The sequence below is a fragment of the Gopherus evgoodei genome, unplaced genomic scaffold (genome assembly GCF_007399415.2).
Source record: "Gopherus evgoodei ecotype Sinaloan lineage unplaced genomic scaffold, rGopEvg1_v1.p scaffold_44_arrow_ctg1, whole genome shotgun sequence".
NCBI lineage: Eukaryota > Metazoa > Chordata > Testudines > Testudinidae > Gopherus > Gopherus evgoodei.
In genome coordinates, this window is record NW_022060065.1 from 2,140,457 (window position 1) to 2,155,636 (window position 15,180).

Below are 15,180 nucleotides of genomic sequence, written 5' to 3' on the forward strand. Positions count from 1 at the left end.
AGGCTGAATGATTGGGGAAAGGAGAGGACTGAATACTGGGGGAGAAGAGGGGTGGGCAAGAAGTTCTCAATCTTGAGATCTACTTGGCTGTGAAATTGTCCCACCTAGAGAAGCAACAGGAACCCCATTGCTTGGGACAGTTGAAACAGCCTGGAGAATACCCTGTAGGGAAGAAGCCTGGCTTGAGATGAATGTGGACTGAATGGGACTTCCCCATGTATTTCATAGAGTGGATCACAGCTTCTCTGGGATCCACAGTGGGAGATGCTATAGAAGGGCAAAGTGGTTCCAGTGTATGAACAGTACAACAGACTTGCTCCAAGTCTAATGTGTCACGAGTGCTTTGTTTTCATAGAATATCAGGATTGGAAGGGACCTCATCTAGTCCAACTCCCTGCTCAAAGCAGGACCAACCCCCAGCAGATTTTTACCCAAGATCTCTAAATGGCCTCCTCAAGGATTGAACTCACAACCCTGGGCTTGGCAGGCCAATGCTCAAACCACTGAGCTATCCCTCCTCCTCTCCAATATTTTTGCCAATATCTGTTTTAAACGAACAGTGGCAGTGGGTCAAGAACCAGTCTCAGGCACAGCCCCATTGGGATTGACCATTCAGCTGAAAAAACGGAAGTGGAGACTTCAAGGGCAACAACTCTCCCCCCTACCATGCCCCCATATGTGCACATACCCCTCCGGGGACGTTGGAATCTGCCTTTCCAGCCAGCAGGAGCCGGATGATCTCCTCCTTCGAGTGAGCAGCAGCCACATGTAAAGCATTTTGGCCATTCTGGAAGGGGTCAGAGAAAGAGCAGTTAGCAACGTGCCTTAAAAACTTCAGCAGCAGCAGCTGACATTGCCAGTGTAGTTTCAACTACTCGGTCCTGCCGGGATGGGTTTCCTCTCTCAACCAACAGGTGCTGAAAGGTGCCAGATGGGCAGCCCACCAGCATGAAGAGCTCTGTTTATCGACTGAAAAGGCTCAGTATAGAGACATCTTTCCTACCCAGCTCTGCTAATCTGCTTCAACACTGGCCTGGAGGGACCATCTGTCAGGCTGTGTCTGTGCGTTAACCTTGAATGGTGTCTTGCAACATGTGTTAACTCCTTATGCTTAAGTCTGTTCCACCTTGTGATTAGCTGTGAAACCTTCCCTGGACCTGAAAAAGAGCTCTGTGTAGCTTGAAAGCTGGTCCCTCTCACCAACAGAAGTTGGTCCAATCACAGGTATCACCTCACCCACCTTGACTGTCTCTCTAGGCATTTATGTCGCAGTCACCACTGTGATATCTGAGCACCTGACATTGTACTTCAGGATGGAAGGGTAGTTTAGTTTCCACCCCATGCAGGGAGAGCAAGTATTAAAGTCTCTACCAATTAGCAGCCAGTTGAGGATCGCAAATTGTGCAGTGGGGACATCTGTCAACAGGGAATAAGACAGAGAGCTCCAAGCTCAAACAAACAGTTGGCAGATGGAAGCTAGTTTGGGTCCATTCTGACCAGGGACAGATTTCAACCAGCTAGAGGCTTAAGCCCTGAGTCCTGCTTACAAAAAAGCAACCTGCTGTGCATGCTTACTGAGAGCCTCCCAGCTTTCATAGCCATCACCAGAACTGCATTAAAACCTGAAGTTACAGGTCCAGGAACTCTCTACAGTGGTTTAGCCAGCCAAGCATCTCAGTTGTTAACAGTGATATCAGACAACCAGAGATATTAGTTCCATAACTGGCAATTCTACCAATAGAGTTGATGCCAATCAATGTCCTGACTACAGGACTACCTTGTTTGCCCTTTCCCCACAACAACACAACAAAAAGCCAATCCCAGCCGACAGTCTCTCCACATGGATGATTTAGAAATCACCGATCACAGTTATTGCTACTAAAAATAAATGGCTGGTGGCCAACCAGCTAACAGAGGGGAAAATCTCTCTTATGGGAAAACTATCTCAAGAACTGAGCTGCTAGACAAAGATCATCTGGGCAAATCTCCACACTGCAATAAATAAATAAGACCATGTCGCCCTTTTATAGCACCCTTCACCCAAGGACCTTCAAGGCCCCTGAATTTAGCAAATCACGTAAGTATTAAGACCCATTGAAGGCAGCGAGATTGAAGCACATGCTTGAGTGCTTTGCTGAATTGGGGCCTGTGCACTCAAACAGTCACTGACTTAGCCTATGAAAACAAGGTAGTCCGATGGCCCCTCCTTGTCGCTTAGCTAAAGAAAATGGATTCAAAACCACTTTTCTAATGTATGGGCTTTATTAACCGCCTCCAACAGCTAATAACTAATACGATCACAAAACACATCATCAGATAAGTACCTCTAAACTTAACATTCCCTGTCTAACTTACGAGACAACCAAAGAGAAAAGAAACTCACCAGACAACCATCACACCAATATCAAATAAATCAATGCTCCTCATCCCAAATCTACCAAATATCCTGAGACAATGGGCTTTTTTGTTTATTTCCATTGCCAATCGCCAAATTAAAATACCTTATTAAGGTCGCTAAATTACTTACAAAATAAAGGGTCTGGGCCAACAGTCTACATAAGCTCAAGGGTTTCAGATCTCATCGTCCAGTCGGAGCATTTCCTAGATTCTCAGACCACAGGAGCCATCCAGTCCCTGTGTGTGCCAAATGTAGGGATTGTCTTCACTATGGGCTAAATCAGCACCTCTGTGAACCTTCCTTAGAGATTTTTAAGGTCAGGCTTGACAAAGCCCTGGCTGGGATGATTTAGCTGGGAATTGTTCCTGCTTTGAGCAGGGGGTTGGACTAGATGACCTCCTGAGGTCCCTTCCAACCCTGATATTCTATGATTCTATGTTTCATGCAGTGGCATCGATTCAGTGGCTCTGCTGAATATGCAATAATGGGCGATGGGCAAGTGCTCTCCCGTTAACTTAATTAATCTACCTCAATGAGAGGCGGAAGCTACGTCAATGGGAGAGCGTCTCCCGTTGACATAGAACGGTGTAGGTACTGCTTCATGCCGACGTAAGCTACATTGACTTAAGTTACATAACTTACGTACCTTAACGAGAGTAACTGACATTGACTTACAGGATAAGTGTAGAAAAGGCCTCGTATTAAGCATTTTGTCCCTCCGCTGGCCACCTGGAGCTTGACTTTCTCTCCTTAATATAGTAATGTTTTGTAATTGCAGCTGCAGTATGAGAGCCAGTGAAGTCAGGATCCCTCTCAGCTTGAGGGGCCAGGGTTGTTCAAAACAGCCTGGCATGGAACCATTAGGTCTCCTCAATGGAAAGGACAACTTTGCTGTATTAGGTTTGCAGGGCAAGTTCAGGCCCTTGAGATGAATCTGCACTAACAGCAACATCATCTAACTCTTATATAGGGCGTTTCATCCCTAGATCTCAAAGTGCAGTACTAAAGAAGCCAGTATCATGATCCCCATTTACAGATGGGGAAACCGAGGCACGGAGAGATTAAAGTAGCATACCCAATGTCGCCCAGCAGACCAGTAGCAGAACTGGGATTAGAACCTAGGTCTGGCTCCCAGTTCAGTGCTCTGAGCAATATACCAGGCACAAGAAGGTGTTTCCTATATACTCAAAGGCAGAGTGTGACAGAAAAATGGCCTAATAATCCTCATCCTCAGGACTCCCAAGATCATATCTCTCTCCCTCCCTCTGAACAGGACACAGCCTTAACTGTCTCGATAGCCTCCCACTGCTCTCCCCCAGTGCCAGCACTAACTGGAAAAAAAAATCTTCCCTGAGGGAAGCTTCACTTTTTCTTCTAGCTACCTCCTCCTCCTCTGCCACCAGCCCCTTTGCCTGCTCCCACTGCCAGCCAACTCTGGGCTAGCCTCAGGAGCTGTGCCCTGCCTGCACGTTGCTGCTTCCAGATCGAGGGGAAGGTGAGAACCCGGCACTGAGACAGCCAGGTCAGGAAATTCAATCTAGACAAATGCAAAGTACTATACAAGGCAGGAAATGTCAACTGCAGAACTGCAGCCCGGGGAATATCTGGCTGGGCAGTAGTGCCGTTGAAAATGTTCTGGGGGTTATAGTGGATCACAAATTGAACATAAGCCAAGAATGCGATGCAATTGCAAAAAAAGTGACTATCACTCTGGGGATGTATTAGCAGGAGAGCCATGTGTAAGACATGGGCAGTAGCTGCTCCACTCCACTCTGCGCTGATGAGGCCACAGCTGGAGCACGGTGTCCAATTCTGGGTGTCACATTTTAAGAAAGATGTGGACAAAGTGGAGAGTCCAGAGGCGAGCAGCACAAAAGATAAAAAGTTTATAAAACCTGACCTATGAGAAAAAAAGATTGTGGCAGGGGGGCTGGTAACAGTCTTCAAATACGTTAAGGGCTGTTATAAGGAGGATGGTGATCAATTGCTCTCCATTCAAGGTAGGACAAGAAATAATGGGCTTAGGCTGCAGCAAGGCAGATTTAGGTTAAATATTAGGAAAAACTTTCTAACTACAAAAGGAATTAAGCTCTGGAAGAGGCTTCAAAGGGAGGTTGTGGAATCCCCGTCATTGGAGGTTTTTAAGAACATGTTGGACAAACACCTTTTGGGGATGATCTAGGTTTCCTTGGTCCTGCCTCAGTGCAGGAGGCTGGACTGGATGACTTCTTGAGCTCCCTTCCAGCCCGACATTTCTCTGATTCTATGTCAGGAATGGGACAATGGGAAGTTGAGTGGTTCTGGGTGAGAAAGAGGAAAGGTGGTGACAGAAAGAGGGAGCAAACGGAAAGCAAGGAGAAACTGAGGGAGACACTCCCGGAATAACCTTTTGTAATGCCCAGTGGCCAAGGATGGCTAGGGGACAGCCTGGAGCAGTAGTCAAGTGTTTGTGGGTGCTGGGGTAGTTGGGCTGTTGATTGGTATCAGAAACAGAGTGGGGCAATGGTCAGAGTTCGCACTGCGGTCAGTAGCTGGAAGATCCAGTCTGAGGGGCAGGGTCAGTGGGTTGGGAAGGGGAGGTCAGGCAAGTCGGTAGGGTCAGAGGAGGCAGTCTAGTCAGCAGGCAACGGTCTGTTGCTCAGACAGCTTCCTCTTCCTGTTGGAGCCTTTATATGGTCCAGGTACCCAATGAGTGCGCTGTCTGTCCATCCAATCATGGCTTCTGTGGTCAGTAGGCCTTTAGCACTAAGGTTGTTGTGGAGGAGAAACGGGTTCAGTGCACCACCATAGTACAGCCATTATGGTTGTTGCCTAAGGACCTGGCAGGCCTGGGCTCAGTAATGAGGCCCTCAGTACGGGGAGCCCAGATCCTCAGGGGAACCTTGGCTCTGAAGTGAGCCTCTGCTTCCTCCTCCAGGGGGCTGGCTGCATTTTGTTGTTTACTGGTGAGTGGTCAAGGACTAGCACAACTCTGGGCAGTAAAAGCATGTTGGCTGCTATTATTTATTATGTATATTATGATAGCACCCAAGGATCAGCGCCCCTGGCTCTAGGGGCGGTACAAACAGATAGACATTCCCTACCCAAGAGAGCTTACAATCTAAATGTACAACTATAGTGAACAGGTGGAGACAGGCAGACAGATGAGGGAAACAATGAGACCACAGTGGCTGGCATGATGGGCAGCGATCTCAGCACAGCAGTGGCCTAACCATCAAGTGTTTTGCAGGCCTCACAGGCAAAGGGGTGATATGGTCAAAGCAACAAGCCGGGAAAAGGATCTTTGCGACAGCCGTTTGAGTGTCCTCCCAGTCAAGACCCTCCCTGGCTTGTCCCCACCTTACCCACCATCTCTCATGAGATTTGTGATGGCCAGAGGGGAGGATGTCACCATAGACGAGTCGTAAAATGAGGAGGGCTTAGACAATGGCTCTAGCTGTGTGGACAGAGAGGAAAGGCTGGACCCTAGAGATGTGATGCAGAAAAAAGCATGAGGAATTAGACATAGCCTGGATGTGAGGTCGTAAAGAGAGAAGATCTGAAGAGGATGTCAGGGTTACAGGCCTGAATGATGACAAGGATGGGGGTGTTTCTCGCAGCGACTGAGAAAGGCTTCTGACCTGGACTGTATCCAACACGACAGCTCCTGTAATCCATTACCATCAGCCCTCCCTTACACCTCCCATCCTACAAGAAATGCTCTCGACACCTCCCTCCCCCACCAAGGCTGTGCAAACCTCAAGAGAAATCTGCTTCCAAGGCAGCGCTTAAGGCTGGACTGTGAGATTTACTGTTGCTCCCAGGCCTGTTGTGGCACTTGAAGGTTCTCGTGGCAGAAGAAATGCCTCCAGTGCATCTTCCTGACGGACGACAGCTCCTGTGCTGCCGCAGTAATAAACTTGTCATTAGGCATGAAGGACTCTCGCCGGAGCAGCTTTGAATGATCGCTTGGGCTGATACTGACAAATGTCAGCTGAGAGGGGATTTGTCTAGCTGCTCTCTGCTCAACAGTCTGTGATGTTATTACACAGAGATCAAGCTTGGTAAATGCTTGCTGTTATTCTTAAACCTGGTGCTAGATCTGCCTGACTGAGGCACAGCAAGTCATTTCCCTGACATACACCTCGTCTCTCTGTCCCTGCAATAGCTCAGGGCAGGGAGCTGCCTATTTATTACGCGCTCACATTTCTCTGACTTTTTTATTTCAGAGCTTGTTTATTGGTGGCTGCGTAGTCCAGTGGATGGTACACTGGTCTGGGAGTTAGGAGTTCTGATTCTCTAGTCCCCACTCTGCTACTGACCTGCTAGGCGTTCCCATGCAAGTCACTTTGCTTTCCCCTTCCCATCCTTTGTCTGTCTTGTAAACAAACTTGCAGCAATTTTGGTTTAAGAACACTGTACTTCAGTTTTGCTTAAACCTGTTCCTAATGGATTTTAATTGAATTCAACTGATCTTGGTTGGAGTGCTGTAGGAGTGCCTGGGACGCCTTTTGCACCTCACTTTAAAATCACACTTAAATTAATTTGGTGTCACTCTGTATGTGGACAAGCTCTTCAGTCATAAGCTTCTTAGGGCAGGAACTGCCTCTGACTACATATGCTTGTACAGCATCTAGCACACTGAGGTCCTACTTGAGGTTGTGGTCACTCAGTAGCACCAGGTTATAAAAGATAAATACTGCTTTCTGTTTGCCATAAGTATTCAAAAGTTAATCTGTGTTGCCAAGTTGCAATTGGTCAGATAAAGTCACATGATATTGTTTCTGCTCCATGACTGGAAGAATGCGAGTGCTTTTAGGATAAATACCAGGGTGTATGAACTTAAATGACTCTTTCTGAGAACACTCATAGGTGAAATCCGCAGACATGCACAACGGGGAGTTTTGAGTGAGTGTGAGCTCTGGCTCTTTGGAGGCGGCGAACTGGGTGGCCTCTGTGAGGGCCCAGTGACAGGGCTGGACAATGCAGAGGGGACGGCTTGGCGGAGACTCCAGACTGGAAGGGTTATAAAGACATCACCATACAAGAAGCAACCAGGCTGATGGAATCCAGGGTGAGGTCACTGTGCTAGTAGCAGGTTTCTGGTGGCAGGGCCCTGAGCCGAAGCTTCCCAGCACAGAAGCACTCAGGGTCACAGGGCAGGTGGAGACACAGCACCTTACTGGTCTGGGCGAACCTCCAAAGCATCACACCACCCATCTGCATCTTTAGGTGTTTAAATACCTTAGAAACAAAGGGCCAGACTTTCAATGTGCACCAGCCTTCCAAACCATAGCGCCCTCTCCCTCTGAGCAGGTGAACTGTGGACCTTTCACAAAAACATTTGAAAAACGAAATACCCGAAACATTACCAGACATGATCAGGGCTTAAAAAGACAGACACCCCACCGCTGTGGAGGGGAGTTCCATGTAACAGATGCCAGAACCATGCAATATTTGTCATGGACCCTTACCTCCTCTCCTCCCCAGCATGTCTATAGACGTACACAGATGTTTGTTTCTGTCCACGAATACATAACAAATAAAGGCCAATGCCTTGGACCAGATGACCTCCAGCTGGCACAAGTTACCAGACTCCTTTAAACATAGGCTTTAGAGATTAAAATAACCTATTGCTTACTCACATCTCTGCTATTGCAGGATTATTCCCATCACAAACACTCCTCCCTGCTCCATCCAGTCCAGTCCTAGATGATTCATACCATGGAGTTTTCCTGAGGAGACTCTTCCAATGTCTAATAGACCTTAACTCTAGGAAACATTTCCTGACATCCCTCATACGCTTTCCTAAACTCACGTTCAGTCCCTTGCTTTTTGCCGTAAACAATTCCTCTCCCATCTCCATGTCTATTTCATTCACATGCCCTCAGATGAAAGGCTGGGCTTGTTGTTTAGGCACTAGGGAGGTTCTCAGAAAACATTGGCTCAAATCCCAACTCTGCTATCAGCTTGCTGTGTGCCCTTGGGCAAGTCACTTCATCTCTCCAGGCCTCAGTTCCCCACCTCTAAAATGGGGATTGCAATTCTTCCTTTGTCATGCCTATGTAGCTACTCATCTTGCTGAGCAGGGACTGTCTCTCACTAGGTGTTTGTACAACACCCAGCACAATGGAGCCCTGACCTCACTTTGGTGTTATCGTAATACAAACAATGAATAAGAGTACTATCAGCAGACAGTTATCAGATCCCTCCAAGTGGTCACGTAGCCCATAACTCCATACTGTATAGAGTCCTTTAACATGAGTCTCTCCCTCCTTGCTCCACTTAGTCCCATCAGGGCTCTGGACAGCTAGATAGTAAATGGTGTCTTACCTTAGTTTGGTCTGAAAGATTCACTCCCAGCTCCAGCAACCTCTCGACAATGGACAGCCTGTTCTCTCTCACAGCAATCATGAAGGGGGTCAGGCCCGACTCCTGGAGGAGACAAGACAGGCATTGCTGACTGAGTACCTAGATGTCTGAGGCTGGCCCACACAGGTGTCTGTGTCATCACGAGCTATTGCTGCTCATTTCTTCTTTAGAAAGTTCACCTTTCAGGCAATCCACTTCAGCACCTGATCCCAGCTGCCATGCTGGTGCCTGGGGAGGGAGGCTAAGATCTCAGGTAGCAAGGGTCCCAGCCCACACTGTGCTGTCTAAACACGATCAATTGCCCTCAAAACCCACCTTCCGAGATCTTTCCAAGAGGTGAAAATGGAACGACTCAAGCACAATTCTTTTCAGCCCAGTTTGAGATTAGAGTCAAGTGGATCAGGATGACTGTAAGAAATGCTGGGTGTGTCCTTTTCCAAGCATGGCGTTGCATTAGATTGCAGCTGTTTTAGGGCTGGAACAGCTTAGCCGTGCTGGTCCCCCCTGAGGCAGCACCCTGAGGGAGCACCCTGCCTCAGGCCTGCCTCATGTGTCTCTGGGGGCTTTTCTTTTTTTAAGTCAGGTCTGTAAACCCTGTGCAACCCAGTGTGACCCAAAGCACCACTGTATTCACACTACTGTAATAATTTGGGTGACCAGATGTCCTGTTTTTAAATGGACAGTCCCCTTTTTTGGGACTTTTTCTTATATAGGTGCCTATTACCCTCTCCTCCATTCTGTTTTTTCACAGTTGCTGTCTGGTCACCCTAGTAATAATCTTTGTATGAAATATGTCTTGTGAGATGTCAACTGAAAACTAACAACGCACTAGTGAATAATATCATGATGAAAAGTAGGTAGCAACATTATACGTAAAGTTATGAATTCCCCCTGTACGATAGTATTAGCACATGTTCAAAACCAGACAGCCCTGCCTAGGCAAAAGCTTTTAAAGCAGGTCTAGCATAAACAAAGGGATCTGTGTTTACCCCAATTTACATACAAGTATGTGTATATTTGTATTGCTCGTCTCCCAACAGCCACTTTTATTAACTTAAATTACCATTTTAAGTATTGTTCTGAGTATTTGAAATTTTCAGGCTTGCACTTACTTACTTCTTCCTTCCACTACACCCTCAAAATTTTTCAACCTGTTTTTCAATCTCTCTGTCTGTTGCCTGCCCGCCTGGGCCCGATTTTGCTTTTTTTGGCTGAACCGTCCCTTCCATGGGCACCAACTTGTTTTACTACCAGTTTAGCTAATAGGGTGGGCTTCTCAACTAGCCCTACCCTTCCTGGTCTCTTCCCTTAAACATTCCTACTCACAAGACTATCCGAGTTCTCCCTCGTGAGGCTTGCCACCTGGACAAAAACACATGGCCCACTGGTGTTTAACTATTCAATTTCCTCTTGACATTCCTTTCTGAACACCGGGTAAAAGCCATTTACTTAACATATAATCCAAAGGACTATCTTTAGAGGATTCACCCAGAGACCCACCCATCTGTCTTCTAACACTCAAACAGAGAATTACACAGAGAGCGGAGGGAATTATGGTCTAAACCAGGATTTTCCGCTTCTATTACACTGACCGCTACAGGGGACGGGACAGAAGGATCTCAATTCGACCTCAGAGCTTCATCACACGCAATGGCTTCCACCCTGAGGAATTATGAACGAGAGGTTCAGTTCCGCCCACACACCTAATACCCAAATGAACAGAGCAGAAAAACAACAGTAACCAGTTAAACAGAACAGAACCAGAACCAGATAGCAAACCAGAACCAGATAGCGTTTCCTTATCCTATTAGGGCTCACCTTATCGGAGCACGAACCCCAGGGGCTGCGGTGAAGCAAGGAAGAGGGGCTAAATACCCCAGTGGCGCCACTCCAAGTTCACCGAAGCCATCCAGAGTCTGATGTCCAAGCTAGGAGAGTCCCATCTGGGTCACCAGAAACTGTTACCGAAATATCGGGTCTGCCTAGCTGAGAGCCAATCACAGCCTGACAGGGATAAGGAAAAGATGCTTTATTCTGCAGAAGAAAGGAGAGCCTTGTACCTTGGTACAAAAAACTCTACTCAGTACAAAAATCAAGAATCTTTTATACACACTCACACACAGACTTTGGTCGTGCTGGCATTTGATTGGTGGTTAACAAACACTGCACTTCTGCAATCTGCTCAGCAAAAGCCAGCTTAGGACCAGATTCAACTGCCTCAAAACTGATAAGGGGAGACAGTTCAAAAGTTCAAGGTACTGTGTCTGTGAGGCTTCTGCTTCTCCCTACTGGCTGTTTGTAAGCTGTTAAGGGGGGCTACCCAGTGACTTTCACAAAGGCAACAGGGGGAGGAGATGGTAGGAAACAGAATAATTTGCATTTCAGCAAACATAAATGGGGGAAGAAAGAGCACAGAGATTCCTTCACCACCAGACTCCATGTTGCTTTCCTCATGCTTGAATAAACTTTACTTTGAGGCGTAACCTTCAGAAGACTCCAAGGTTCACTGGACTATCAAAGAAAGGGCCAGAGATCTCCATGTTTTCTCTTTCACCTAAGAAGACAAAGGCGCCTGTGCTGTTATGCCTCTGGAAGAGATCCTGAGAGAGAAGAGGGTCCATCTTTCTGGTGGACTGCAGGTGTCGAACGCCATCTTGCCAAATCCTTGAACCAAAACTTGCTAGATTAAGTTTGAGACTTTCAGAGGCGTGTTTTCACTTTCAGTTGCTGGTAACCGTATCTAACTTTTTCATACTTGAATTCACTTAAAACCCCATCTTCTTTTGTTCAGAAACTTGTTTTGCTGTTAATCTAAACCAACATCATTGTGTTTGTACTCCAGTGGTGTCAACTCCAATTAATCATAGAATCACAGAATATCAGGGTTGGAAGGGACCTCAGGAGGTCATCCAGTCCAACCCCCTGCTCAAAACAGGACCAATCCCCAACTAAATCCTTAAAAACCTCTAAGGAAGGAAATTCCACCACCTCCCTAGATAACCCATTCCAGTGCTTCACTACCCTCCTAGTCAAAGTTTTTCTTAATATCCAACCTAAACCTCCCCCCTGCAACTTGAGACCATTACTCCTTGTCCTGTCATCTGCTACCACTGAGAACAGTCTAGATCCATCCTCTTTGGAACCCCCTTCCAGGTAGTTGAAAGCAGCTATCAACCCCCCCACCCCCATTCTTCTCTTCTGCAGACCAAACAATCCCAGTTCCCTCAGCCTCTCCTCATAAGTCATGTGTTCCAGCCCCCTAATCATTTTTGTTGCCCCCCTAACCCTAACCCAAGTTTTCCACATCCTTCTTGTAGTGTGAGGCACAAAACTGGACGCAGTACTCCAGATGAGGCCTCCCTGATGTCGAATAGAGGGGAATTAAGTGTGTCCATTGTGGCCAACTGGGGTGTTGTGTCTGGTTAGAGGAGCACATGAATCATATTATTTCTCTGAACTGTCCTGTAGAAGGGTGGACATTACAGAGCACATGCTTTGGGGACAATTCGGGACTGGGAGTGTGTTGGGGTCACCCTGCAAGTAGTAACCAAGGCTGCTGGAAGCTGCAGACAGGCTGCTAGGGTCAGAACCGCTGTACCAGGGCTGTCTAGCACACAGGCCCTCAGGGTGTGACCTGCATGCTTGCAGGCTGGTTGTGAGTGGCCCAGGTTGGGAGTTCCAAGAGCAAGGTTACAGGGCAGGCAGTGACACTCAAAAAACCAGGCACTATGTTGGTTAATGAAGATTAAATCCAAGCCCAAAGCTCTCGACCTTGAATGGCTAAATGCCCTTTACAGGCAGTGGCACCAGTTAGCAACATGGGCTCAAGACTCTAGGACTTTTCCATGCTCTGTGGCTCAGACATTGCTGCTCAGCACATGTGGAGCACTTCAACAGACAGCCCCCTTTGGATGGGATGGTTCACAAACACTATCCAATTAAATGAATCCTACTCCTCTGTCCGTACTGAAGGCTGGTTTTGCGGCTAAGTCTCTGGGTTAGGGCTCAGTAAATCCAAGTTCAATCCCTGACTCTCCCTCAGCCATTGTGTGCAACTTTGGGCAAGTCACTTCACCGGGTTCTCCATCTCTAAACCGGAGGCGGTAATGTTTCCTTTATCTGCCTTGTCTATTTAAATGGGAAACTCTTCCAGGCAGGGACCGCATCACTATGTGTTTGCATAGTGCCTCTCACAATGCAGCCAGGATCTCAGTGGTGGTCCTGCTATTGTAATGCACACAATAATAGTGAAACCGTTGGATGAAACATCCTTGTTCTTAACAAGGAGAAGCCATTCAGTGTGAACCACAACTGGGAAGGAGAATGGGAGCAGGGTCGTCAGTTCATGCTGGTAATAACGGATTTACCCGCCTGTTCCAGCTAGTGGAATACTCTGCCTCCAGCAGAGGTGAATACAAGATGATGCAGACTGAAGCAAACCCCTGCTCCCAAGGCACTTGGCCATTTATGCAGTGGAAAGAACCATGAGTAGCTCCGGTGACTCCAGCTCTTGCCTTCCTCACGGCCTCTCCCCGCTCCCCCACCCCCAAATCATCATAGCACCATTTATTCTTTTGTATCTGTCATAACACAAGCAGACACAGAAACAGTTTCCTGGCTGTTAGCTACTTACTTGGTCAGTCTGGAAGATGGCCAGGTCCCCCTTGTCCATGCCTCTCAGGGTCTGCTCCAGGGTGATCCACTCCCCTTTGGTGGCCAGCTGCAGCACTCTGCTGCCAGATGCAAATGATCCTGGGGGGCTGAGAGATGAATTGTTCTTGGACATTTTCCTTCTCTTCCCCCAAATCAGATTCTTTTCAAGGTCAGTCCTTGTACGGCCCCTTGTAGGGAACCATATTTCTTCTCTCCTCGGCTGTGTTGGGAGCAGGCGTCTCAGGCAGCGACCGATGTCAATTTCTCTTTCTTTTGCTCTCCCTTGGTAGGAGGTAAAGGCAGCAGATTGCCCCCCCCCCCCCGCTTCTCTCTATTCTCTATTGAGTCAGACTCTTCCAATCAGAGGGGCCTTTCAGCTCAGGCTCTGGTTAAACTTTTCTAACTCCTCCTTTGTGTCTCGGTTACCTTGACATCAGCCTCCTGCAGGGGGGTGAGGTGGGGGTTGGGTTTTCTGCCTGTTAAAAAGCTGCCTTTATCGATTTTCCTACAAGAGCTTAATTCAGTCAAGTTCACGGGCCTGGGGCATGAAAAATGCAACTCCTTCTAATGAGGATTGTGTAACATCCTACTGCGAGCTGGATTTGAAGAGTTACTGCTGCTGCTTGGCCTTTCTTGCTCGAGATAGGCCCAACAAGACGCAAGATGTCTCCCTCCAAGAGCTGAACTTGCCCACATGCACTTGGGTTCAGAGTCAAGGGTTTTAAGCCATTTCCCGCCAACCATTTTCTTGGTCATTTTTTGTAGAAAAAGCCACCATGATCCCAAGTGATCTAACAGCACCAGATGCTCCCATGCCTTATAATTCCAATGGGGGTAGGCAGGCATTCAGGCCATAGGACTGGAAAGGACATCCTGTGTCAGGCAACCACGCCACATAAAACTTGTTAATAAATGTATCAAGCTCCATCATAAAACTAGTTAGAAAAGCATATCCACGTTCACAGTCGTTGCGGCAGTAAATGCTTAGTGCAGTTTGCGTTCAATCAATATCTTTTCACACCTCCCTTCTTTGCTTATGGCAAGTAGATTTACTTTGCATCCCTCTAAAGGGGCAGACAGAGGGCCCTGCCCAGCAAGACAGGAGCTGCGGTCTGACCTGCCATGCTGAGCAGCATGTTTCAGGACATGCTGTATGTATCTATTAGTAGTTATAGAATATCAGGGTTGGAAGGAACCTCAAGAGGTCATCTAGTCCAGCCCCCTGTTCAAAGCAGGATCAATCCCCAGACAGATTTTTGCACCCTAGAGCCCTAACTGGCCCCCTCCAGGATTAAACTCATAACCCTGGGTTTAGCAAGCCAATGCTCAAACCACTGAGCTAACCCTCTGTCAGAGGCAGCAACCACATTTACCATGTGCTTTCCAGACATACAAGAGATGGTCCCTGCCTGGAGGAGCTCATGATCAAAGGACATGGAGATCTGGGAAGGGGAAGAACAAAAAGAATTTTCTATACGAGTCAAGAGGCAGCACTAGCTCTCTGGCCGCGTTACAGATAAACCAGGCTTGGCAGCACAGTGAGACTATGGGGAAGAAGGGGAAGGGTGGATGGGTTAAACCCATGAGAACATTTGGCAAGGCAGGAAGATGGCACCTGGACTGTGGCAGGGAGGATGCCAATGCCACTAGTAACAGACAGAGCTGGTCAGAAATTCTTGGATGCAGCATCTTTCCATCAGAGGGTGTCCAGAGAGTGCATCTGATTTTGGAAACACCAAACTATAGCTGGGAGACAGTTTTGGTGTTTCTGAAATGAA

The 15,180-nt window shown here is 47.5% G+C and overlaps 1 protein-coding gene across 3 annotated transcripts in view; it reads right to left on the bottom strand.

Annotated features, from left to right (window-relative positions):
- LOC115642712 (serine/threonine-protein phosphatase 6 regulatory ankyrin repeat subunit B-like) overlaps positions 1-13,733 on the bottom strand; it is a 98,760-nt gene extending 85,027 nt beyond the window's left edge. For all 3 annotated transcript variants that reach the window (XM_030546434.1, XM_030546433.1, XM_030546432.1), the window contains exons 1-3: positions 13,383-13,733; positions 8,711-8,812; positions 689-787 (exon numbers count right to left, since the gene is read on the bottom strand). In XM_030546434.1, coding sequence (XP_030402294.1) covers positions 689-787; positions 8,711-8,812; positions 13,383-13,535 — 354 coding nt within the window. In that variant the 5' untranslated portion in view covers positions 13,536-13,733. The remainder of the gene's footprint in view (positions 1-688; positions 788-8,710; positions 8,813-13,382) is intronic.
- Between the last annotated feature and the right edge of the window lie 1,447 nt (positions 13,734-15,180).